Source organism: Conger conger, chromosome 11 (assembly GCF_963514075.1).
Source record: "Conger conger chromosome 11, fConCon1.1, whole genome shotgun sequence".
NCBI lineage: Eukaryota > Metazoa > Chordata > Actinopteri > Anguilliformes > Congridae > Conger > Conger conger.
The window spans coordinates 23,639,047-23,663,917 of record NC_083770.1 but is presented as its reverse complement, the minus strand read 5'-3'; the positions used below and the strand labels follow the sequence as shown (position 1 = coordinate 23,663,917).

General features: G+C 41.0%; 1 protein-coding gene across 1 annotated transcript in view; it reads right to left on the bottom strand.

Annotated features, from left to right (window-relative positions):
- The window catches only part of homer1b (homer scaffold protein 1b), a 53,130-nt gene extending 33,136 nt beyond the window's left edge, over positions 1 to 19,994 (bottom strand). The window contains exon 1 of the mRNA XM_061260917.1: positions 18,965 to 19,994. Within this exon, the coding sequence (XP_061116901.1) occupies positions 18,965 to 18,969 (5 nt within the window). The 5' untranslated portion in view covers positions 18,970 to 19,994. The remainder of the gene's footprint in view (positions 1 to 18,964) is intronic.
- Between the last annotated feature and the right edge of the window lie 4,877 nt (positions 19,995 to 24,871).

Here is a 24,871-nt window from a genome sequence, read left to right as displayed (position 1 = left end):
TCAGTCTTTTCTAGGGTGACAAAGCACTTGGGCCGTGTAAAACCATCATAAACCAACATGGAGAAGCCGGGACCCACAGGAAAACACATTACTGAGACGACAAGGAGGAACAGATATCTTATCATCGCAGAGAAGTGAAGAAATATGATCCGTTTACCAAGTTATAAACATTCCATGTCATATCATTACATTACATTACATTACATTACATTATTGGCATTTGCCAGACGCTCTTATCCAGAGCGACATACAACAAAGTGCATATCCATAACCAGGGATAAGTTCGCTGAAAGACCGTAGAGGGAAGTACAATTTGAACTGCTACCTGTACAACAAAGATAAGGAAGAGGGCCAATTTTTTTTTTTTTTTTTTTTTTTTTTTAAACAAGCAACAAACAAACAGAGCAAAAGTGACCAAAGTTAACTATCAAAACACTGCTTACCTAGCCAACTAAAAAATACCGATACACAAAGCAAGTCACAGAGACAACAATTAAGGTTCACAGGGAGGTAGGGAGGGATGGGGAGAGGTGCTGCTTGAAGAGGTGTGTCTTCAGCTTGCGTTTGAAGGTGGGGAGAGATTCTACAGTTCTGACCTCAACGGGGAGTTCGTTCCACCACCGTGGAACCAGAACAGACAGCAGTCGTGAGCGTGAGGTGGAGGTTCGGAGAGGGGGAGGTGCCAAGCGGCTTGTGGAGGCTGAACGAAGAGGTCTGGCAGGGGTGTAGGGTCTGATGATTTTTTGTAGATAAGCTGGGGAAGACCCCTTAACTGCTTGGAAGGCTAGCACCAATGTTTTGAATTTGATGCGAGCCATGACAGGCAGCCAGTGGAGGGTAGTAAGCAGGGGGGTGACGTGCGAGTATTTGGGAAGGTTGAAGACCAGACGAGCTGCTGCATTCTGGATAAGTTGGAGGGGTCTGATGGCGGATGCTGGGAGGCCAGCCAAGAGGGAATTGCAGTAGTCCAGGCGGGACAGAACCATCGCTTGGACCAGGAGCTGGGTCGAGTAGGGGGTGAGAAAGGGGCGGATTCTCTGTATGTTGTATAGGAAGAACCTGCAAGACCGGGTCACCGCCGCAATGTTCTCGGAAAGGGACAATCTGCTGTCCATCACCACGCCGAGGTTCCTTGCACTGGGTGACGGCGTGAGTGTGGTATCCCCGAGGGAAATGGAGAGATCCAGATGGGGAGAGGTATTAGTAGGGATGAATATCATTTCAGTCTTGCCTGGGTTGAGCTTTAGATGGTGGTTGTCCATCCAGCTCTGGATGTCCCTCAGGCAAGCAGAGATACGGGCTGAAACCTGCGTATCAGACGGCGGGAACGAGACGAAGAGTTGGGTATCGTCCGGGTAGTAGTGATAGGATAGCCCATGTGCAGTGATCACAGGGCCAAGGGAGCGAGTGTAAAGAGAAAAAAGAAGCGGGCCTAGGACTGAGCCCTGGGGAACTCCTGTGGCGAGGGGCCGAGGTGTCGATACCGAACCAGCCCAGGCAACCTGGAAGGAGCGACCAGAGAGGTAGGACTCAATCCAGTCCAGGGCTGTGCCACAGATGCCCGTTGCTGACAGGGCAGACAGGAGGATGGAGTGATCCACAGTGTCGAAGGCAGCAGAGAGATCATTACATCATTTCTGTAATGATGAAGGGGCTCTATAATGGCACACAACTCAATTCATATTTAGCTTATCTATACACAGTAGCACTGCCATGCTTTCAAGAAGTGAACCCATAACATTCTGAAACTCATTACCTGAATATTGCTTTGCACTGAAACCACCGCAATCGCCATCAAGGTGGCAGCTGCTTCAGCACTCATTCCCTAATAGACTTCACCAGGGCAAGGTTAAGCTGCTAGCCTTATCGATATTGCAACCACAAATCCGGATGAAAATTATACTAATATCAAAGTCACCTAGAGCAAGAAGCATTACCACAGATTGAGTCCCTTTAGCAGAGGATCCCTGGATTAGTCCTGATGTTCTGTGGTTCATACAGAGCTCATACACCTCCACAGAGGTCATGACCTTTATGATAGGAGTTATGACAGCAGTGCCACAGATGTTATATTAAGAGTGCCTCTCCAGTTGACGGTCTCAGCTGGCCAGCAGTAGACAGGGAGGGTGAGATGTTAAGCAAGCTGGAAAAAATCATCCAACCTGAGCATGAAAAACAGAAGGTTAGATAAAAGGTGAGGTGCATTATGGGAAGAATAATGCAGTTCCTCGGACATTGACCCCAGGAAGGGGTGGTTACAGGAGTTAGGCGTCAACCCTTGGGCTTGTGCGCTGAAGCAGTATAAAAATAAAATTAAAAACGAGTAAAAGGAACAATATAGTTTGCGGCCTAGAGAGAGAGAGAAAGAGAGAGAGAGAGAGAGTGAGAGAAAGAGAGAGAGGGATGGGTGGCTGGGAGTGTAAGTGGAGAGGGAGAGAGGGATGGAAAGAGCAGAGAGACAGGATGTGGGAGAGGAGTGAGAGAGTGTGAAAGCTCTGTTCTCTCAGCCTCCCTCTATCCCTCTGTGTGGGAGATGAGAGGACAGATCTCTGCATTTTAAACAGAGAGAAACAGGAGCAGCACTATTTTTAAGACTGCAAAACATCAACATTTTTAAGATCTCTTTTTAGGGGGGAGGAGTAGGGGATCCTCTTTCAAAGTACTGTCCCTGTACATACAAAAGGAAAACAAATCAAATAGTTTTGAAACATTCACTCACAAAGCACAGTATTTATTAGACTTATTTTTTAGACTTCTATTGCTGTAGCCTATCCACTTAAGAGTTATGATGCATTGGATGTTCAGAGATGCTCTTCTGCATACCATTGTTGTAATGTGTGGTGATTTGTATTACTGTCACCTTCCTGTCAGCTTTGACTAGTCTGGCCATTCTCCTCTGACGTCTCTCATTAACAAGGCGTACCACCAGATGAAGTGAAGGGCACCTCTAAATTCCATGGTCATTTAGGTCAGATGATGAGACCCACAATAAATAAAATCCATATGTTTAAAATGTCACATTCAGAAATTAGCGACTTTAAGGGATGTCAAAGCACAGTAAAACCGAAAGCCCAAATGTTCCTATTATTGTAGCTTTTAAACTGTCTCAGGAAACTGAATAGACTAGGCTTTGACTAACCTTTGTGTGAATGGGGACTGTGCACACATAAATAAATAAATTCTGAAAGTGACCTTATCTCCAACTGTTTCCTGAAACCTAGGATTAAACGGCGCTGTCAGGAGGGAGAAAGTTCAGAAGGCCGGTTAATCCTCGCTCCTGTTGTTACAGTTAACACGGAAACAAACACAACTTAATACAAGTCCTTATGAAAGACGCCGCATATTTTTGTAGCGGCTGAGTTTTGCTGAATAATTCATATGTTTTATAATAGGCCCGCATAACGCACACGTTCCAGAGAGAAGCACTGAATATGCATCGCCCCATCGCTAAGGGACTACCCCGTTCTGCCTCAGTGTGACTAGCACAGCGTGAAGCAACTAACTGAAGCAGCAGCTGACTACTGACCAATGTCTGTGCCAATGTCAGTGCCAATGTCTGTGTTACTATGCTGTTGCCATTGTGTGACTAAGCAGCCAATCAGGAGGTGACAGATAAAATCCACACGTGCAGTGCACTTCACATTAGTGCTGCTGTCTTCACACCTGAGTCCCAGATAGAGGGAAGGTGGAGAAGCAGCAGGAGAACCGTGATTACGCTAAGAGCCGATTAGCACCAGGTTTCAGAGCACCCTACTGGCTCCTACTGTGCTGACCGAGGTCACAGCACTGTTTGGGTCTGCAGCTACGACTGAAAGTTCAAAACTGAAGAGGCAGGGAAGGTAACAGGGGAGGCAAGGCCCCCAGAAAACCCCACTCTGGCCACAGGACAGGCTGCCACTCAGTGCTGAAGCTATTTTAGTTACTGCTGCCTCTGCAGATTCACTGTTAATCTCTCACTCACTCACTGAGTCCACTCCAGCAGGATAACCCTGCTCTGCAGTTCACTGACCACGAGACACACAGACTGCCAAAGCTTGCACTGTATGGCCAATGGCAGAACCAGCTGTTTAGTTCTACAGGGTCCGTGCCAGGACAACAGAAGTCTTGAGCCAGAGCAGGATAATGTACACACGGAAGAAGCCAGTAATTCTCTACACTTGGGAGTAACCAGGGCAAGGTAACTCCATTCCTGCAGGGCCGCTGTGTACCAGGGTTTCTGTATCACCAATTACACCGGCCAACTCATTTGCTGAGTACACTTGCTGGTTTAACTGTAGATGAGACCACAATAAGAGTTTCATGTTGTAACACAGGACGTTTTCTACTATCACTCGTAAACCTTTCAAGTAATACAGCTAAAATATCGATGATTAAATGATTGGGCTAATTAAATAATTAAGGCATTAAATCCAGAGAGATACAGCCCTCCTAGCCCACCCTGTTCATAATGAAAATTTGAGTAGGATGTTCTGCAAGAAGCACATTCAACTGAGTATATGCAGATATCACAATATCAATACAAAATAACAAACAGTATTAGCATATGTATGTCCTAAAGCCAGCAAAATATTTTACAAAAGTACAGTACTCCCTGAAAACCAATTTCACATGACATGGTTCTCCACGGCTTCTATTACATTACATTTACATTATTGGCATTTGGCATACGCTCTTATCCAGAGCGACGTACAGTTGATTAGACTAAGCAGGAGACAATCCTCCCCTGGAGCAATGCAGGGTTAAGGGCCTTGCTCAAGGGCCCATCGGCTGTGCGCATCTTATTGTGGTTACACCGGGGATCGAACCACCAACCTTGCGGGTCCCAGTCAAGTACCTTAACCACTACGCTATAGGCTGCCCTATTAGAAATGCTCTCTAAGTTATGATGCATAGCTGTCAATATAGTTTGTACACCCACTCCCCCATTTTACCTAGTCTGTACAGCACTTCCTGGGTGACCTGCAGACTCATAAATGCCACATTGCTGAGAATCTACAAAAAAGGATTCACAGTTCGCCAGGGTCGCTTCACACTTTAAGCCTTTCAGAAATGGACGTGCTCGGATAGAACTGCCATTTTAACCCCAGCTGAGGATACAGAGATACAGACGAGTGATAGGTGTAACATGTATTCATGCCAAAGTGGAGAGAAGAAACAATTTCCTACAACCCAGCTACAACAAGCAGGAGTATTATACATCATATAAACCAAAATGGTGGATCATAGATAGGGGGCTGAACCTATAAAAAGCTAAATTATTCCAGGAAATTGTTTTGTATTTACAGAGAACAGGGAACAGGTCAGTGCGAGAACACTTGAATTCATGTCCCTAAGTAAGATAACAAAGAGAGAGCGAGCAAGAGAGATAGGAGCCAAAGGAAGAGGATGAGTGAGAGATTGTGTATTTGTAGCTCCACTGTAGTTCACACAGCTGCAGCACCCTTTTTAGAACCATGCAGCGTCTCTTCATATTCTGTTTTATCCAGGACAAAAAAAATAAAAAGTATGTTCTCATCGGCAGAAAATCTTTCTGTTTTTGATCACTCGAGCAAGGAGGCATAATAGGAGGTGTACAGTAAGGCATGAGTCTGAATTATGGATGAGGACTATGATCTTATACCTACCAGAGCTGATTCTGCATAGCTGTAATGAAGAATTACACAATGTTACACTCATTACAGTAATTATTTTACATGAAACCACAGTGTCCACAAAGTAGTCAATTTTAGGCTATAACATGGCACAGTAGGCAAATCTGGATTTAAGTGCTGTGTATTCTCTTAAAATAAGATGGATTAAAAATAGGTTTAAAAATGCCGGTAGAAGTATAGAACGGTTTTGCAGAAAAACACAATTAGGGCAAGTGGTTTTCAGATGAGAGCTGTTGATAATAATTAGTTGCATAATTTTAGTAAATAAACAACAACCAGGTCAGAAGCAAACCAGGTAGCCTTAAAAAATTAATCAGATCTAATTAATCAGATCTATAACATGGGGTATTCTGAGGTAAAAATAAGAACTAAGAATATTTTGACACTTGGAATTAGACAGTCATGAGAAAAACATTTACGGGGAGAGCAAACTCCCCCCATACCCCCCACATCAAAGCCTGCTAAAACACCCTTCTGTACCTTAGTACAGGCACCACGGATCCTCTCTTTCCATGTGAACAGTGAACTCACATAATCTATTTGGTTGGCCAATAAATCTGACCTGTCATGGCCAGTAAATTGGTTGTGGTGCATGATGGGTACACCTAACCCCCCTGCCAGAGGTTCACAAAGACATACCGTGCATGCTGAATAGCACCTGAATGGTAGACCGAATTGTGCTGTCAGAGAGAACATTTGTGAGGTTTTCACATTTTAATCACAAGAATCACAAATTACTGCCGAGTCTGTGTTCTCATCTTGGATCTGGCACTAACCAGTCGTAAATAACACAAGAGAAGACTTTAAAATGATCTAACACAGTAAATGCGTTTTTTTCTTCTTCTTCTGAACATCTCTATGATCACTGGGGGGCATTTGAATATACTTCATATTTTGTCCAAGTCATCTACATTGTCAGGGGTATTCAGATCTGCTTGATAAATCATATGCAAATGGTGAAGTGTGATATGTTTTTGTGTAGAAACACAGCTCAGAAAAGGTAGTACATGTCTGACATAAACCTGCAGATTGGAGACCTATTCGACCTGACTTCCAGGACTAAAGTTTGACCCCTGTTCTCTATTGAAAGGGAAATCATTTAATGTACATATGAATGCTGAAATTTATGATAATGATTGGCCTAAAGGAGATTATCTGAATGATCAAACATTCTTATGTATTTATAGAAACTTGATGCTGATTTCCATACTCAGTTTGCAAGCTGAAATTATTATTTTATGAAATATCTCAGTGCATTCCTAATGATCTTGGGGACTTGCAGGCAAGCTGTAAGGTGCTGATGCAAATCATGAAATCAAGTGCTCTAGACACATTGATGTGAAGGCTGCAAGAAAATCATGTAAAATGTTACGGTACCAGCCTATTTATTCGAATAACTTGAAAATATAAAACAAACACACAAAAGACATGATGTTCCTCGTCCACCAGCTGAATGCATAAAAATACATTTTAAATTACGATTGATATAATTTGCAAGGAACATCCATTATTTTTCCCTGGCTTCTTAAAATGGAAAATAGAAACATTTGTCTTAATTATCCAATCCTAGGGTTAGCAGCTGAAATGCAACTATTATAACTGAATTTTAAAAAGCAATCAGGGGAGACTATGACTGTGAGAATCTGTATTTATGAGATCTATAAATAAACAGAAATAATAGAATTTGGTGGAGAAATAATGAGCACGTTCTCTGCAGTGTCTGATGGTGACGGTCGGTGACTCCGAGGTCATGTACAATGAGCAATGAGGCAGGGTCTTTGTGCATTCTGCTGTAAAGCCCCATACCCATGCTAAGACTCATGGGTGTCCCGTCTTTAACCCTGCATGTGAGCTTATTCAGTAGCAGGCCAGACCCTGGAGTCCCCCGCTGCACTGAGAAGATAGGTCTTCTACCATGTGTGATTAAAATACACACATTATACACTTAAATGCTTGGAATCATTTGTTTTAATCCCAGTGCTACCGCAACATAAAACTCAAACTTTCTGTTGCTAGGATACAGTTCCTATCTTAGAATTTGAAATATCTGGGTTACCTTTTGAGAGACTAAAATATACACTTTAAGTTCTTATATACTTAAAATATTTTTTTATTTTTCTAAAGATTGTCTCAGCACTGGGACTCTTAAGGGCAACCATGACCCCAGTGCGGATGCCTGCTCAGCATCCAGTGCTAACAAAGCAACACAAGAGGAACACTCTACATTCATTTCACCGGTTTAAGATTATTACCTGCACAATATCTGGGATTTCTATTCTATCACGGACAGCCGGATGGATATTCAGCATATACGAGCTGTAATTGTATAGCGCTCGGTTCATTAAGGAGGAGGGATAGACATCAGAATACCAGGCCACATGGGAGTGCTCCATCTCTGAATGAGATCCATCCTTTATCCCGAGGTGCTAATTAATTTAACACAACAGGAATGTATCAGCTCTTACTTAAGACAGTGGAGGCATTAATCATATACAGGTCCACACCTTCTGAGAAACACTCAAAGGTGATTTAATTACACTTTGAGCAAACAAAATGTGAGGAGCGTGTCGGTTACTCAGTTAAAGAAATTAAGTTAGGTAAGCAAGCATAAATGTAATTTAAACATAACTGCTGTTGTAGCAGTCTAAAGCTAAAAAGTGTTTGGGAGCCATCAAAGATATGAAGGCCAGGCAAACAGATTAAGAGGTAAATCAAACATATCAAATATACAGCATGGTTCCATGCCAGGGACTGCAGTCACACTGGAAAAAAACCTGATTTCAACTCTTACAGTACGTCACATTTCTACAGACCAAGCTGTTCAGTAGGTCAGCTGTACCTACTGAGCTTGAGGAGTTTCTACAACAAATTAACCTGTGGCCGCAATATACTGCCCTACCCTGTGCCTTATACCGTAGGTTGGCCAGGAGGAAGATGCGTTCATCCACTGTAAAACAACATCTCCTTACCTTTAGACTAGTAGCCCACTGTTACCCAAATACCAAGTAGTCCAAGGTAGAACATATAGCCCAGACTTTAATTTAATTCATTATGGTCTCTTTTGTAATCTTACCAAAGTAGGAATAATAAAAGTGGAAACATCAAGATTTGTTCATCCTCTGAAGGGAATTGCAGAAATTTGGCAGGTGATTTCCATTTTCTTGATAACAACACTTTTACAGTTGGAATAATTGCCCGTAGTGAGCACACTGAAATTGTGCATCATCTTGTCAATAATTGTACTGACGAGCAGATTTGAAGAAGGACAGATCACTTATGCCAGAATCATATTGCTGATTAGAGGAATTATGAGTTCAACATCCAATAAAAAAGGACCATTCAACAATATGTCAGCGTCCATGATTCCCAGAGAACTAGACTGGAAACAGATAAAACAAGGTGAATAAATCTGTGAGCAGAACAGAATATGGAGAGCTTACTGGGATCACCATGGGGATTTCTCATTTATCTATTCTTACAGACCTCTGCAGAAGCAGTGGATGATTGTGTATATGAGGCACTTGAAAACCTCTGAACAAGCTTGCAAGAGAAGCACAAGAAAGAAGAAATACTTCATTATTAAGCTATCATGAGCTGGGGACACAATCTGTAACTCCCTGGTTTAATACATCATATCAGCCATGAACCCAATAATTTTGCAGTAGTGAACTTGCATCATGTGACTGGCACGTTTCCTTAAGGTTTTAATAAAATGTGGTCTTAGCCTGCCTCATTCACAGCCTACGGTAGCTTTGAGCGTATCTCGGTGTTAAGAGCATGCTGAATTCTGACAGGCTCACTTTGTTATGGGACACAATAGCAAAAGACATGATACCAACTGTCAGCTATCTCACAACTCCTCTTCCACTAAAGTGATCTTTCCCATTCAGCCAGTCTCGGCCTGAGTGTATCTCAGAAATTGTTAGTGGCACCTTACAGTCCCTTAAACCAGGACTATCCTGTACTGTGTATGACGAGTGCCTTACAAGCTGTAACACTCCACTGAGTGTGAGGAGACCACTTTGGACTGCACACACAGGGCCTGTATGATGGTGGGGTGGGGGGTTGGCTTTGAGCAATGAACATCAGTGTAATGATCTACATTACATTACAGTTATATAGCTAAAGCTTTTATCCAAAGCAACTTAATTTTGAGTAGACTACACCTCTTCAAGATATAAGGTTTTTAAATGGCTGAGTTTAGAGTGGCTTTTTAGCATCCCACATTTGAGCCTGTGAAATGTTAAGCAATTTGAGCAGTGGTGGAATAGCAGAATGCCTCTTATTTCACAACTGTAGCTTTAAACAAATAAGTGTCAGTTCTGGATTATGGTTGATTTTCATATCTATGTTTAGTCGGCTTGCAGGACGGAAATGCTGTATCTGATGGAATGACAGTACACAGCTCCAATCAGCATACACAACTCAGCTAGCTCCTCATCACCATGGCAACAACCACATGACATAGGCCTAGCCATGAGGTGGGAGGGGCCAAAGTCCTGCTATTTCCCCACATGTCATCCTCCTGGTGAAATAGGCTCTGTAGTCCCTGTGGACCCCAAAATATCATTTTAAATTCCTTCATGCAGTCAAGTACTGAGATATTCATCTTCAATATATTTGCCGTCATGCTATTTACAGGAAAAAAGCTTTACACCACCATTCTACACTGATACCTGACTGAAAAGCATAATCCCACAACTTGATGAACACCTTTTACATACATCTTTTTTTTAAAACATTATCAGAATAACATTTCCAGTTTTTCCAGTGAACAACCAGAAAATGCTCCCAGTGTAAAAAGCTCTCGCCACAGCACAGGCAAAAACCGCTCATTTCAGTCCAATAAGGAGTGGGCGATGTTAACTCTGCACCCCCTCTTTCACTCCTCGAAATCGGAGAGACTATTGACAACTGGGCCCTCGGAGAGTTCAGCACCTCCCACGCACAGGCCCACATACTAACTCAGCTCTGTTAAACACAGCTCTACATACTAACTCAGCTCTGTTAAACACAGGCCCACATACTAACTCAGCTCTGTTAAACACAGGCCCACATACTAACTCAGCTCTGTTAAACACAGGCCCACATACTAACTCAGCTCTGTTAAACACAGGCCCACATACTAACTCAGCTCTGTTAAACGCAGGCCCACATACTAACTCAGCTCTGTTAAACACAGGCCCACATACTAACTCAGCTCTGTTAAACGCAGGCCCACATACTAACTCAGCTCTGTTAAACATGGCCAGTGTGTGAGAGATAAAAATACACTGAGCATGCCGTCGATGGCGGGACTTTCACTGCAAGAACAAAGAGATCACGGTACATTATTTATCTGTTTCTGAAGATGTTCGTCCAAGGCGACAGCCAGTGCATTCATAGAGCTGGGATTTTCCCCAACAATTTGGGTTAAGAGCTTCAGCTCAAGATGAGATGAGAGCATTGTTTGAAAACTCGGGTGAAAAACCACGGCCCTGTTTATCCTGTAAACAAGTCCAGCGCTCCTCACTACTGATGATTTTAAACGCAGAGATCATCTATTTCTGTCACCGTTCCTTGTCTGTCAGACCGAGAGGTGAACTGCTTGATTTAAATGTCTTCCTGCTCTGCCTTGCACTTGAATACCGATTTTGCACAATGAAATCTACAGAGTCAATGGAGAAAGAAAACAATGGTAAAAAAATCAATGGTAAAATCCGACATCATTTGATGTAAGTTCATTTTCTGTGCCATTAAACTATTGACATGATGAAATTATTTATTGGCAGTCCTGTATCTGAACAATTCATGGTCCTCTCTTCGAGGTCTTGCAGTAAAAGTATCACCTCATGCTATCGCTATCCATTTACAGAATTATCATAACTTCCAGTAAGTACATTAAAAACTGACCTTAATGCAGCATTCAACCTAAACCCGTTATACAAAAAACATTTTTTTAAATTACTGAACGATATTTTCCCCAGTTAATATGTAGCTAAATATTGTAAGTTCAAACATTTATCTTAAAATTGACCAGTTTACCATCAGGATAACAACACAGTATTCATAGAGTACATGGGTTGCCCCATGTATAGATAGTTGCACATATAGTACAGAAATAACCCTCAGCTAAATGCTCTGTCACAGCACAATTCAAGCTCACATCTCTCTTTGAAGGAACTGCAACACTCCAAACAACATCTGGCATATGACTTAGAGAAGTAATAATGATATCCACATTAACAGATAAACTCTACCAGGCGGACTTACTCAAATACTGAGTTTCCATAAGTTACACTACTCACAAGACATTGCAGCTAATTGTTCAATCACTGTCAATAATGTAGGCTTATACTATAGTTTGTGACAGCTGTACTTGACATCTTCAAGACAACAAGACATCTTGGCTGGGTTTGGGATGTTGGAAACAGATTTGTTTACTATCACTCTATTATTATCTATTTCTGCAGAAAAAAAATATTTTAATCATATTAATCAAACCTAATGTGATATACAGCAGCCCGGGCATTTAGCGTGTGTTTTGCGGTGGGAGGGTTAATTGCGCTCAGCCAACCCCCATAAAATTCCTGGCAAAGTCACTGCCCTGAATTGATCCATCCCTATCCTGAATAATACAAGGGGAGTTGAGTGATTGTGCACTTCTCAATATTTGTGTGTGTCTATTTGTGTGTGTGCATATGTATGGGTGTGTGTGCCGGTGTGTGTGTGTGTGTGTGTGTGTGTGTGTGTGCATGCGCATTTGCGTGTATGTGTGAGTGTGTGTGTGGTTGTATGTATTTATGTGTGCGTGTGTGTATATATGTGTGTGCGTGTGAATATGAGTATTTCTGTATGAAAATACAGATTTACAACCACACACTACATCTCCATATAAATACACACTCTGCCAGCTGATGTACAGTAAGTGGTATGGAGGGTCTGTAATAAAAGAGGACGGTTTTACTGTGAGGAGCAGTTTGCCTGCCTGGAACTCCACACACTGAAGTTTCACTCTCCTTAATGAAACTGTGCTGCGTATTCCAGTGTTGTGCCGAACCAGTGAGCAGGGAAATGGGAACGTCGTGCTCAGAATCAGAGGCTCCTCTCGCAGAGCTATGAAACACGGGTTAGAGAGGAGAAGCCATTTCTCTATGACACGGACCGGGCGGCAGCCGTCATTAAATATTAGCTAGGATTAATCTCACCTCACATGACAATACCAAGCTGAGGCATGTGTGTGTGTGAGTGTGCGCGTGTGCAGGAGTGTGTGTGTTTGCATGTGTGAGTCTGGTGTGTGCGAGTGTGTGCTGGCAGAAGCTAATAGAATATCAGGACTCTAGTGTGATGCACAAACAACAGTCCTGCTGATTTGCCCAAATACAACTGCATTTCGCAATTTGCACGTGAAATATTATGGCCACTCTTATAGCTATAGTTTTTCTTTACAGTTTCAATTCCTGCTCTCATTTTAAGCACACAATAAGGATAAAATCTTTGCATGGCCCTAAAATGCAGTATTCAAATTCTTGTGTTACTGGCAACCTTCACATTAGTGAATGAAAGACCAACATTGTTACCCAAAGTCAAATGCAATAAGAGGCTAATTTAATCAGAATACATTCTGAATCTGGAGTTTGTGTGGATGACTCCATACACAAAACCCTTACAATTCTGTTCCACATTAGTGTCTCTTTTTTGCTGAAAATGAATATCCAGTCCATGGAAAATAGAAAATCTGACTTCCAAGTATTAAAGACAGACATTGTGATAAATAAACAGTAATCATTGGACACCAGTCTTGGTTTAGATTACGGTATAGCATAAACTCTCAGAAATAAAGGTACGAAAAATGCCCAAAAAGTACAAATGCTTGTACAAATGTCCCCTATAGGTACATAAAATGGAAACCCTTACCAGCAATATAAAATTACTTTGTACCTTTTTTGCTTGGAAAACATTTGTACCCATAGAGAACATTACTGTCATGTCAGGGTACATTTGGGAAATGTAACTCCACTGTCACTTTATTTCTCAGAGTGTAATGTCATGCAATGACTATCTTAGGGCCTGCCCCCACCAGACGGTATGTTCTAGATGAGTTATGAGAGAATAGGAGGTGTGTTCTATATGAGTTATGAGAGAATAGGAGGTGTGTTCTAGATGAGTTATGAGAGAATAGGAGGTGGTATCTGTGAATAGGAGGTGTGTTCTGGATGAGGGAAAAGGAGACGTAACAAAAAGCAGAAATAAGACTACAGCCAGTGACCTGAGGACCCATACAACGTCAGAAAAAAAATGCATGCTGAATCAGCATGATTTTATGCATTCCACTGCTGCCACACGATTGGCTGATTAGATAATTGCATGAATAAATAGGTGTACAGGTGTTCCTAAAGTGCTCAGTGAGGTTAAAATAGTAAAAGTATTTGTAATTCAATACGATGTGCTTTGGTGAACAGCAAGGTTCTATACGAGTCTCAGTATCAGGTTGATTGCTATAATATCACCAGGGTCCTTGCCCTCCTATGCCATGCGGACGGAGCTCCTTGGCCTCGCTGGACCAGCCTGGTGTGTTTCAGAGGAGCTGAGCAGCCCAGTTTACTGGGCAGCAGCTGAACTCTCTGGACTGGCCCCAGTAATTGAACTCAATCTGCCGCTTCAGCCCCGAACCCTGCACAGGAGGCCAGCTACAGACTGGTCGAGTTACAGCAGAGACTCTCCCCCAGCCATAACTCATGTAAGGGCCACTCTCCCAGCCAACCGGAGTACGTGCAGAAAGCACCGAGTCAGCAATACACTGAGCTGTCACCAACACAAGCACTGTCACTGCGACCATTCCTGAAGGCACTGTGCCTGTAAACACTAATGCGGGGGGAGGGTTTCATTTCTGAAGGGGGAGGGGGATCACTTCTGAAGGGGAGCAGGGTTGTTATTTCTGAAGGCACAATCCGGGGGACACCTACATAATGCACTGATACCAAGCACATGTAAATAGAAATAAAGCTATGACTCTATGGGCCAGTTTCACAGACAAAATGTATGCCTAGTCCTGGACTAAATTCAACTTTGAATGGAGATTCTCCATACAGTAAAGAACTCAATTTAGTCCAGGACTAAGTTTAATCTGTGTTTTTGAAACTGGCCCAATATCTTTAAAGTATCAGCCCTTTTCTTGACACAAGCTTGAACATGACATACCCAAAATAGCATGGTTACTTTTCTTTTGACTACAGGCATATCCTCTGTCTCTTCTGAAAGGTAACCCTTTGGGGTTTGTTTTCCAAGAGTCAGAATTATTCAAAATATTACTAAAATGAAGTCTCCTTGCACTCTCCTCAGACAGTAACAGGTTGAGAAGATCATAGAAAATAAGAACAAAAACACAATAATAATATGTTGTATACTGATTTATTGAGGTCCATTGATAGCCGTTTTCGTCAAATACCAAACCCCCATCATCAACTCAAACACATTCCACAATTTCACATGCTATTGATTATTCAAAATCAGGCTGGCTGTATTTATATCTAAATACATTTTGAGAATGTATTTAGATATAAAATGGGGTCATGCTATTTAAAATGCCCTCTATTGTGGAGTCAATGGTGTATTCACTGTCCTCTAAAGGAAGTCCTCTATTTAGACATAGGCATCGCAAAATACATTTTTTTTTGTAAAACGTCTACCAGTTTTGGCATAAAATCTCAGGCACTCTTTTTGCTGAAGTGCAACAGTCTAAGTGTGCTTATTGAAAATGCTATAGTTTCATTACACAGGCAAAGAAATGCAATGTTGTTCAATGCAAGCCTAACAAAATATACACCATTGGAAATGTAATGTCAACAGCTAAAATGCTATTCAGTTGTCACATCAATAATATGCCCGTAGTCAGTTCTTCGCTCTGCAGAAGTTACACTGTATTTTCTTACACACAGGTGGGGGTAACGCATTTTCTCTGCAACCGCATTACCGATACTGGTCAGAGAAGCTCCTACGTGGGCTCATAGTGTTCCAGAGAGCCGATACAAAAAACAAAAACCCTCACCGGCCCAGCCCTGGACTTAAGGGGTTCACATTTAGTCAACAGATAATGTTTTGTATACTTAACACCAAATTTCACTAAAAATAGTGAGGTTCAATGTGGGACACAGTGTGCAATTTAATATCTCTCATCTCCTTGGAAACATACAGTCTACATATCCATGGACAACCACTCCAGTGGTGATAAAAGATTATGAAATATTTGAAAATACTGTACCTGTCTATTCTTCCCAATCAGTGGCTAGGTTTAAAGTGGGCTAAATGGTAAAGGAATACCCATCTTCCTATGCATGTATTTATGCAGTGTTTCCTCTGTATTTCAGCTAGGAAAATGCAACACAAATGTACATATTGTACAATGTTTGTTTGTTTTTTTTAAGCTGTGACTAAGCTATATTTATTATTCTGCAAATGTCTGTCTCCTTGACTCATATTCTATTTTCAAGATTGCTCAGCACCGTATCTCACAAAAAAAAACAGCCCTAAAAAAAACCCAGACTAAACCAGATCAGTCAATCAAATATCACAAGTATAAACACAAAATGCATTAAAAATCGATGCAAAAATGAAGGATTGTAAAATAAGTATTTAAGTAATGTATGAACTTCAGCAAGGAAATAAATATAGAATAAAAATACATTAAAAAACAACAATAACAGAATATTATTTCATTAAAGACATTTCGGTGAGATTTAGGTGCACATTCAGGTGAAAATGAACAGCATGCTGAATGTTTAGTGCAACACTGTCACCTTTATCAATAGTTACGATGGGTATTTTTTTTGCTTATAATAATAATTTTTATCACTTTAAAGTAGCCTATATAAATGTAGAGTCACATGCACCTACAGTCCTTTCAACATAATGATCCCCATCGGAAACGAGACTTTAATCAGCGGTTCCTCCCGTGTATAAGGCACAGTGTTGGATACCTTTCATATACTGTACTGTATGTCAGTTAGGAAGGCATGAGGAATATCTGTGTGAACGGCAAGCACAAGCACCAAGGCCCAACCTGCCAGCTCTTTCCAATCTTTCCAATGCAAAACATAACTCAGCGTGCTAATTGTGTTAAAGCCAATTCTGGCTTCCCCTTCACTGTGGAGCGTTTGAAGCCAGTGTTCCAGAAAATGGCATCCTTTAAAGGATGATCTTCTCATTGTGGAGTCGGCTAGCTTTTACTACCTGACTGAATGAAATCTGATAGGCTAAACCAAAGGCATCTGCAGGTTTTATTTTTCCAGTGAATCATCTTTGGGCGAGTCTTAAGAGACAGAAATCCCCTACACTGGTCCAGATCTAGAATCAGATCTGAGATAAAAAGGGCCTGATTACCAAATCCTGTGTCCCTGATTGCCTGACTGTTGGGCACCTCATTGAGCTAACATTTCTGTAAACACCCCTTTAGTTCATCGGGATCATCATGTGCCAAAATGGCTCCTTTCAGGCACCTTAAACCTCTTATCTGCCTTATCTTGATCTTTTCCATTCTCCTGAACTGTAGTGGTTGGCTGGATTGGCCACCAGCATTAAAACATGCAATGTATTATTAGCCTAACCCTTTCTGTTTCTTAAAGTCAAGTCTCTTTGTTCAACACTTTGAAGGCATCTGCCTCAATCTAATTCTAATATGCAAAGATTTTGAACAGATATTGAATGATTTGTTTCACCTTATCACGCTTTCTCCTTTTCAAGCGACCCCAACTTCAATCCCAAGCCCATCACATTGCCATCATTCTATCTTTAATTTTCCTGATAAAACTACAGCCAATGTTCTTGGGATACAGCAATAAACATTTGTATCTTCTGTGACATTGCCTCAACCTCAGCCCACATGCAATTCATTCACTGATAACACAATGAGATATGGGTGTGGAAGACGGAAAACTCATATGATGTTATCACAGGAATGTTTGCATGGACACTGTGATCGCCGATATTTGCTTTCTCTAGTGAAACATGAAATAACAGTCTTAACCCGAGAATGTTCCACAGCACTGTTTCCCAGTAATGAGCATCTTATATGCCACATGGCTTTGTGAACACAATTACAAGCAAAAAAACTGCCACTATAGATCCATGTTTGCAGTCACAATAAACAACCACATTTTAAAGGCTCTAGGATCTCTTAGAAGTTTCATTCATTTCAGCCTGTCATACTTAAAAGATTACTCATGAAATGTTCACATGTTACTTGCTGTGAAATTTTTGGTGTTGAATTTCAAATCAATAATTATGAATGTCTGTTTTTCAGTCAGTTTTATATTCTATTATCTTCTTTGGAGATTGTTATTATGAATTGAAAACCAAATTATATGTTACTTATATTTTGTATGTATTCTGTTTTATGAGACTAAGCGTTCAGCCCGCTTCCTGGTTTCATTGTGGACGTCATTCTTTCAATCCGGCATTATGCTTTGCTTAGAAAAAATGCACTTTGATTCGAATGATCTAGTCATAATAATGATTATTATTGTTATTAGTATTATTATTACTACTATTATTATTATAGATAGATATTATAATAATGATTCTTTCCAAAGGGAAGATTTTTGTAGCCATCAAAATTCTATATGAACACCAATTCAGCAGGACATAGTTTCTGCATTGTAAAATACAAACTCCCCATCAGGAGCCTATGTTTCGGATGAGGCATTGAGATGCTTTTCACAATATTAATATCCACCTGAGATAGCATAGGATACTTTTAGCAATGGTGCACATTAAGTCAATGTAAACACAAATTCAAAACTAGATTTCAGACACAAAAGATATTCAGACATACAAAATGCATCAAAAAAAAAAGACTGTGCTCACAAAACTTTTCTGTCTAAATAAGCCAGACAGATTGTTCAGATTAAATGTGTTTAAGTGGGACTTGTCACTGTGCAGTGCACTGTGTCGTGCAATTTGCTTCAAATAATCACATCCCTTTAACTGCAATAGCCTATTTAAACGAATTAGGCCCAATATGCATACGTACATGTGACAAAAGGCAAATTGAGGTAGGCTGCTATTGATTATACGTTTGATAAGATGATAATTGTTGACGGCAATACTTCAGTATGCAACACTGCTGATCGCGTGTAACAGAGCGACATTAAAGGCTGTTCGCTTAAAATGGGATGGTGTAAGGAATTAAAATAAAGTTAAACAACCCAGGCTACATCCTTCTGTAATAATTTATCTTCCGTAATGAATATCAAGCAACGCGCTCCTTCTGACCATATAAAATACATAGTCGGAAATAGACAAATATGCATGCGTAATTATATGTCGTAACTACTTACCCCATGCTTGCCTTGGTCTTTAGAAAATAATGATCCGGTTGCTGAAATTAATACGAATCTTGGTTTATTACAATAAGCTACTGTATTTCCTCCAGTATGTCGCTTTGGATTTAAGGGATGTTATGAGATTCGGCTTCCTTCAGTAAAGCATGACTGGTTCAATGTCCAAGCAAATTCTCGGAAGTGTATCGGCGTTTGACGAGGAACATTGTGTTAAAGTTGAAGATAATATTCATTGTTTTGATTGCAGCAAAATATCGTGCCAGTTTCTCGTTCGGAATTGTGCATTCCCCACAAATGCGCCACCATAAGACACCTACTCTGAAAAATTCTTGATTGTGAATTTTTGAATTCCGACTGTACGCAAGCAATCTTCAAAGTATGCTGTAGTATGTTCTCAAAATGAACGGGAGCGCTTGGGTTCGTTGGAAGGGTGCACTAGCGCCGTTGCCTTCTCTGATCTCCAAATGACCCTTAAATATCCACCCAGTCCGATGGTACAACTCCGTGTTCTTTCATAACGACCTCTGATATTTACTTTCCAAAGCTGACGCCACAAGCTGACCGTAACAAGCCACGCCGCTGTTTTATCACCGTGAGGGAAAAATGTGTGCTTTCCAACCTCCGCTTTCAGTTAGCCGGTTACATTTCCATTCCTCATTCATTCGTATTGCGGTTCATATATCCGTCCAATAAAATAAAAAACTCAGTTGTGGAGGTATGTGAAAAAAACTAAAACAAGAAAACAAATAAAACATCAATGTAAAACATACATCTAACTGTCCTTCGCAATTACCCTAATTTTCACGGTTTCCCAGTTCGTAAAGATTTCTCACCGACCCATGTATTTACTAGATCATTGCAATGTGCATTCGCGTTCATTCCATACGAAAATAGAATACCTCGTGTATCAAGGCTCAAATGAAGTAGGTACTACTATCAGAGGGAGAGCATTTGATATATTTTTACCAGTAAATATAAATTTTATGCAAACATATTGACTGTTGCTGCTACGACAGTTCGCAAGCCACATCTGTTCCGTTCCCAGTCAACATCGCTGCATCTATCCGTTGGTCACTGTTAATTACTCTACGTCACCACGCCACCCTCCGCACTGACGTCACTGTATGCTCCTGGGACTGATGTCATTGGCGTAAAGTAGTGACGTTAAATGTATTCAGGAAGCGCTGTGTGTGAGTGGGAAAAATAAACGTTATTACATGTCTTGAAGTTACAACTCAGACAGGTTCTTCCTGCGATATTCTAAGAATTAGGCATGATCCAGAAATATATATTTCACAATGAACAGGAGTATACTGAGCTGGAATTGCCATGGAACATTACATGGTCTTCAAGTTAATAACATGGTCAAATACAGCTGTCATGTTCTATGTACAGTTCCTAATTTGTGCCGGTAAAATCAAAACACAGCTTGCCAAGAATGGAAGGGTCTCTCACTAACAGTTGATTAAAAGGGGTTAATAAGGATATCAAAGAAAGTATAGTCAGCTGTGCATATTGTTTTCGTGCCAGAACTGAATGGAGATGGATTTACTGCAGCAGATATTTTCCAGGATAGAAATTCTCCCTTGAAGGAGCAGAGTTTGAAGTCCAAGCTAGTTAGAGTTCTCCCACCATTTTGGGCAAGCTTGCTGGTCGTCATCCCAAATTTGTGCTCCTCCACCCAGTAAATTAAAAGGTTGTGTTCCAGCATCAAATAGTCCTGTAAATGTCTGTTTTCATCTGCCATGGACAGGGTCATTTAAACTACAGCATATTACAGAAATCCCTGTGATACACTTCCAGTGGGCCTGACTCCAATGCTAAATGTGACTGTAGGAAGTCAGGAAGAGGGGCAGGATTGGAAAGGGTTTTAGAGAGACATGTTTTTGGTCTACAATATAATCTGGCTGAAAAGCCAGATTAATAAAAACAGATATGTACATATAGTGTGATATACGGTACTTATATCATATTTCTGTTGACATTTTGTTTCACAATGTTTAACTATCAATACTGTACTTATGGTTGCACAGATCCAGTAAGGGTGATATAAGCTGCGTTCTTCTGAAAAATCTATGTGCTTAGTCATAATTTACAGTGGTGTGTTTGAAGATGAATGGCATTGTTCACATGGGTAAATACTTGAGGTTTAAAACTACTTGCCAGCTAAACTGTAGTTTCTGCTTTAGCCTGTAGAGGGAGCCAACATCAAACTATAACGGCATCTGAATGTGAATCTTCCAGTGATGAATTTTCTTCATGAAAATAATTTGTTTATGATATCAACATATTCAAGAAAAAAGGGAACATGTAAAAACAGAGTAACAAATAAAGTACAGATTCAGTTCCATTATTGTAGTTCACTGCATTAATCTTTTTCTCCAACCATTATATTTTAATTTGCTGATTTTGCTGTTGGTATAATGAAAAAGCAACTTTACGTATATTGTTAAAATGACATGTATATGTAAGTCTCTTCCATGTTATACAGTTGATTTCAGAATTTAAATTGCTCTGTAACATAATCAATATACACCTCACTATCTAGATTAATTGGGAATGCTCTGTGATCTTCAGGGAGTCGAGAATAGCAAACCTGTCAACTCCTCACTGTAAGTTCAATACTGTTTGTTGCGAAATATCAATAACTGAAACATAAGTTGTAAGCATTTGTATGAATTACGTGTGTGTGTCACAAGTTCACTTGTTATGGGAAAGCAATTATAAAAAAAATAACTTTTTAAATTTATAGAAAATATAATAATATTTGTAAGGGCTCTATTGCCTACTGGCATACCAGCATGTGCCCTGCTCTTGCTGAGTGGCTGTTGGTGCCAGACAGGCTGGTTTGACTATTTCTGTAACTGCTGTTTTCTTGGAACACTTTGACTCCATCAACTGCCATGGTGGGCCGAGAGTATGCAGGTCTTCATTTCAGCCCATCACTCACGACACCAGTTGATTTCAGTAAAGAACACACCCTCACCAGAGAGAATTGAATGAGTGAAACCAGCTGGTGTAGTGATTGGTTGGAATGAAAACCTGCATACTGTCTGTCCTCCATGGCACATGATTGGGCACCCCTGCTCTAAGGTGTAGGTACTTGGATGGGCGACCTCCTGGGAAAACAAAGTTGCTGCTGGAAGTGGCGCTGGCGGGCCAGTAGGGGGCGTTCTTCCCGTTGATCAAATAAACCCCAGTGCAGGGATACTGCTGTAGGCCATGCCAATGTAATTGGCTGATTATGACGTGGCGGTCATGGTGATAACGGTGGTGTGAACTTAAACCATTTTTGCAATACTGCAGTGAGGAGTGCTCTTTTCATAGCCACTACGATATATTCTCACTCAACCCTGGCATACAAACAGTATGGTGATATACACTCACTCATCCCTGGCATACTCACAGGGCAGTGATATACACTCACTCATCCCTGGCATACTCACAGTGCAGTGATATACACTAACTCATCCCTGGCATACTCACAGTGCAGTGATATACACTCACTCATCCCTGGCATACTCACAGTGCAGTGATATACACTAACTCATCCCTGGCATACTCACAGTGCAGTGATATACACTAACTCATCCCTGGAATACTCACAGGGCAGTGATATACACTAACTCATCCCTGGCATACTCACAGTATGGTGGCATGTTTAAGTCAGCACATTCAGAGCTGCCCCATCAGGAGGGGGTAACTGTGGTGTGAAGCGCACTTATCCCTGGTTATGGGTATGCACTTTGCACTTGTTGTACGTCGCTCTGGATAAGAGCATCTGCCAAATGCCATTAACGTAATGTAATGTAATGTAAGCAAATAATGCCAACAACATCAGTCACAGGTTAAATAAATACAATAAATACAAAATGTTATTATGATCCAGAAATGTACTATTTCTTAACTTAGAAATATGGCAGTGCATACTGTACGTATATACAGTGGACTGAGTGGTTATTGGCACCCCTGACTGACAATGCTCAAAAAATACAAAATAAAACAATAATTCTGCATCCCACTGTACAGTATATACAGTATATACTGTATATGTATTTATTTATCAAAAAAAAAACATTCAGTGTGTTTTTCCACACTGGAAACAGCGAGGTCAAAGGGTTCAATATTGTTGCATGAAGTCTATAAACAGCAGTCACCATCATTTGGCCACAAGGCTGTGTTTGGCAGGGACACAGTATAAGCCTCCGCACACAGTAAAAGCCTCCGCATCCCCTAATTGGCTGCCAGACTATCCTTCAGTTGACATGGTACCAGCAGCTGATTAGCATTTACCTGCAGCAGCTCACTTCTTCACCTATAGAAAATCTTATAATTGAGAACCATAGTGACATTCTTATCCTTCAGAAAGGTGTGTGTGTGTGTGTGGTGTATGTTTCCCCCTGCTTTTGAGTAGCATCTGAAGGATCAAGTGCCAATGCAGCAATGAAGAACTGCACTTGAACGCTTGAATAGACGAAAATCCTTCCATAATCAGTTTTATCAGGGCAGAGACACATTTCTAAAGTTCTGAAGTGGCTCTCATACCTGGAGGGGGAGGTCGATATGCACCTGAGGATAAAGGGCGGTGTTGCGTTCTGATCCCCAGACCTCTGGCCGCAGATCACGTTTCACTTGCAGGCGGTGAGTGAAGGCAGCAGGTGTGGTCTGACCTTTGACCTATGCCGGTACCAGTAGGGGTGTGATGGACGGCTTGTTTATGCACGGTGCTGATTGTAAATGAAGCCCGCGTGCCGTCACATTCACGCAGATTTGGGCTCAAGCCCCCCCTCCCCCTCCCACCTCTGCAGCAGGCCTTCTTGACGGCCTGTCTTATTAGTGAAGAGTGTGTGTGTTGATGAACATTAAAATGGTTTAATCCAAGGGATTAGATCGTTAGTTTTGGTGTCTTTTTTCTTGAACATCCAGTATCAAACTTCTGCAATGATTATTTGCTTGCCGTCATTATCAGTTGTTCTATGATCACTGTAAATATGTACTGTATCATTGTAAATATTACATAGTATTCAGACGTTTTACAAATATATGCTTATTGCAACAAATTCCTTCTTAAATTCAAATGAAAAGCCAACAATTCATAATTTAAAAAATAACAAAACAAAAAATCATAACAAAAAAAAGCATAAAAATCATGACAAACCTTAGATCAAAACCTATGCCCTATACAGCCTTCCAGCAGAACGTGTTGGAGAATGTCGCCCTCTGCCACGCCCCTAGTGGAGGAAACTTACTGACGCAAAATGAGCACGCGAGGCCATGACCGAAATATTTTTAGGAGGCACTCATTATGCAATTAGTTATAAATTCAACTTGACGGTTTTACTGGTGCAAAAAACTATACGTCGACCACTACCAATATGCATACGGATTGACGTCGTCTTTATAGGCGCATTGCAATCTTCAGTGCATCTGCGAAGTTTTACTTCGATTCTAAAGATTAGTATTAGAGTGCGTACACATTCGGTGAAAAACTATAGGCTATGTATAGTTGTATAGCTACACTTACATTTAACAGGTGAACAGGCATATCAATGAAGTTGAATTTAAGACACCCACGTTTTGTGTAAGGTAGGATACGGTCACACGTGACGTTATTCACTGAGTCGCCTTGTTATACTATTGACAATATTACATACGTGTTCAAATCTATCCCAAATACAAACACTGACGTCTCCCAGGCTGACTGTGCTTTCTTTGTAGTCTTCTCATTATGTTTTCGCCCAACTAATTACACCAAGTTTTATGAGCCCCGCATATGACGCAGGAGAGCCTGGTACTTATGCGCAGCTATATTTTTAGCGCTGTCTCGGGAAATGGATCTTAGTCAGTTTGCACGGTGTTTTGTGACGCTTGGAGGTCCACCTCATCTCAGTGCAGAGGTGTACA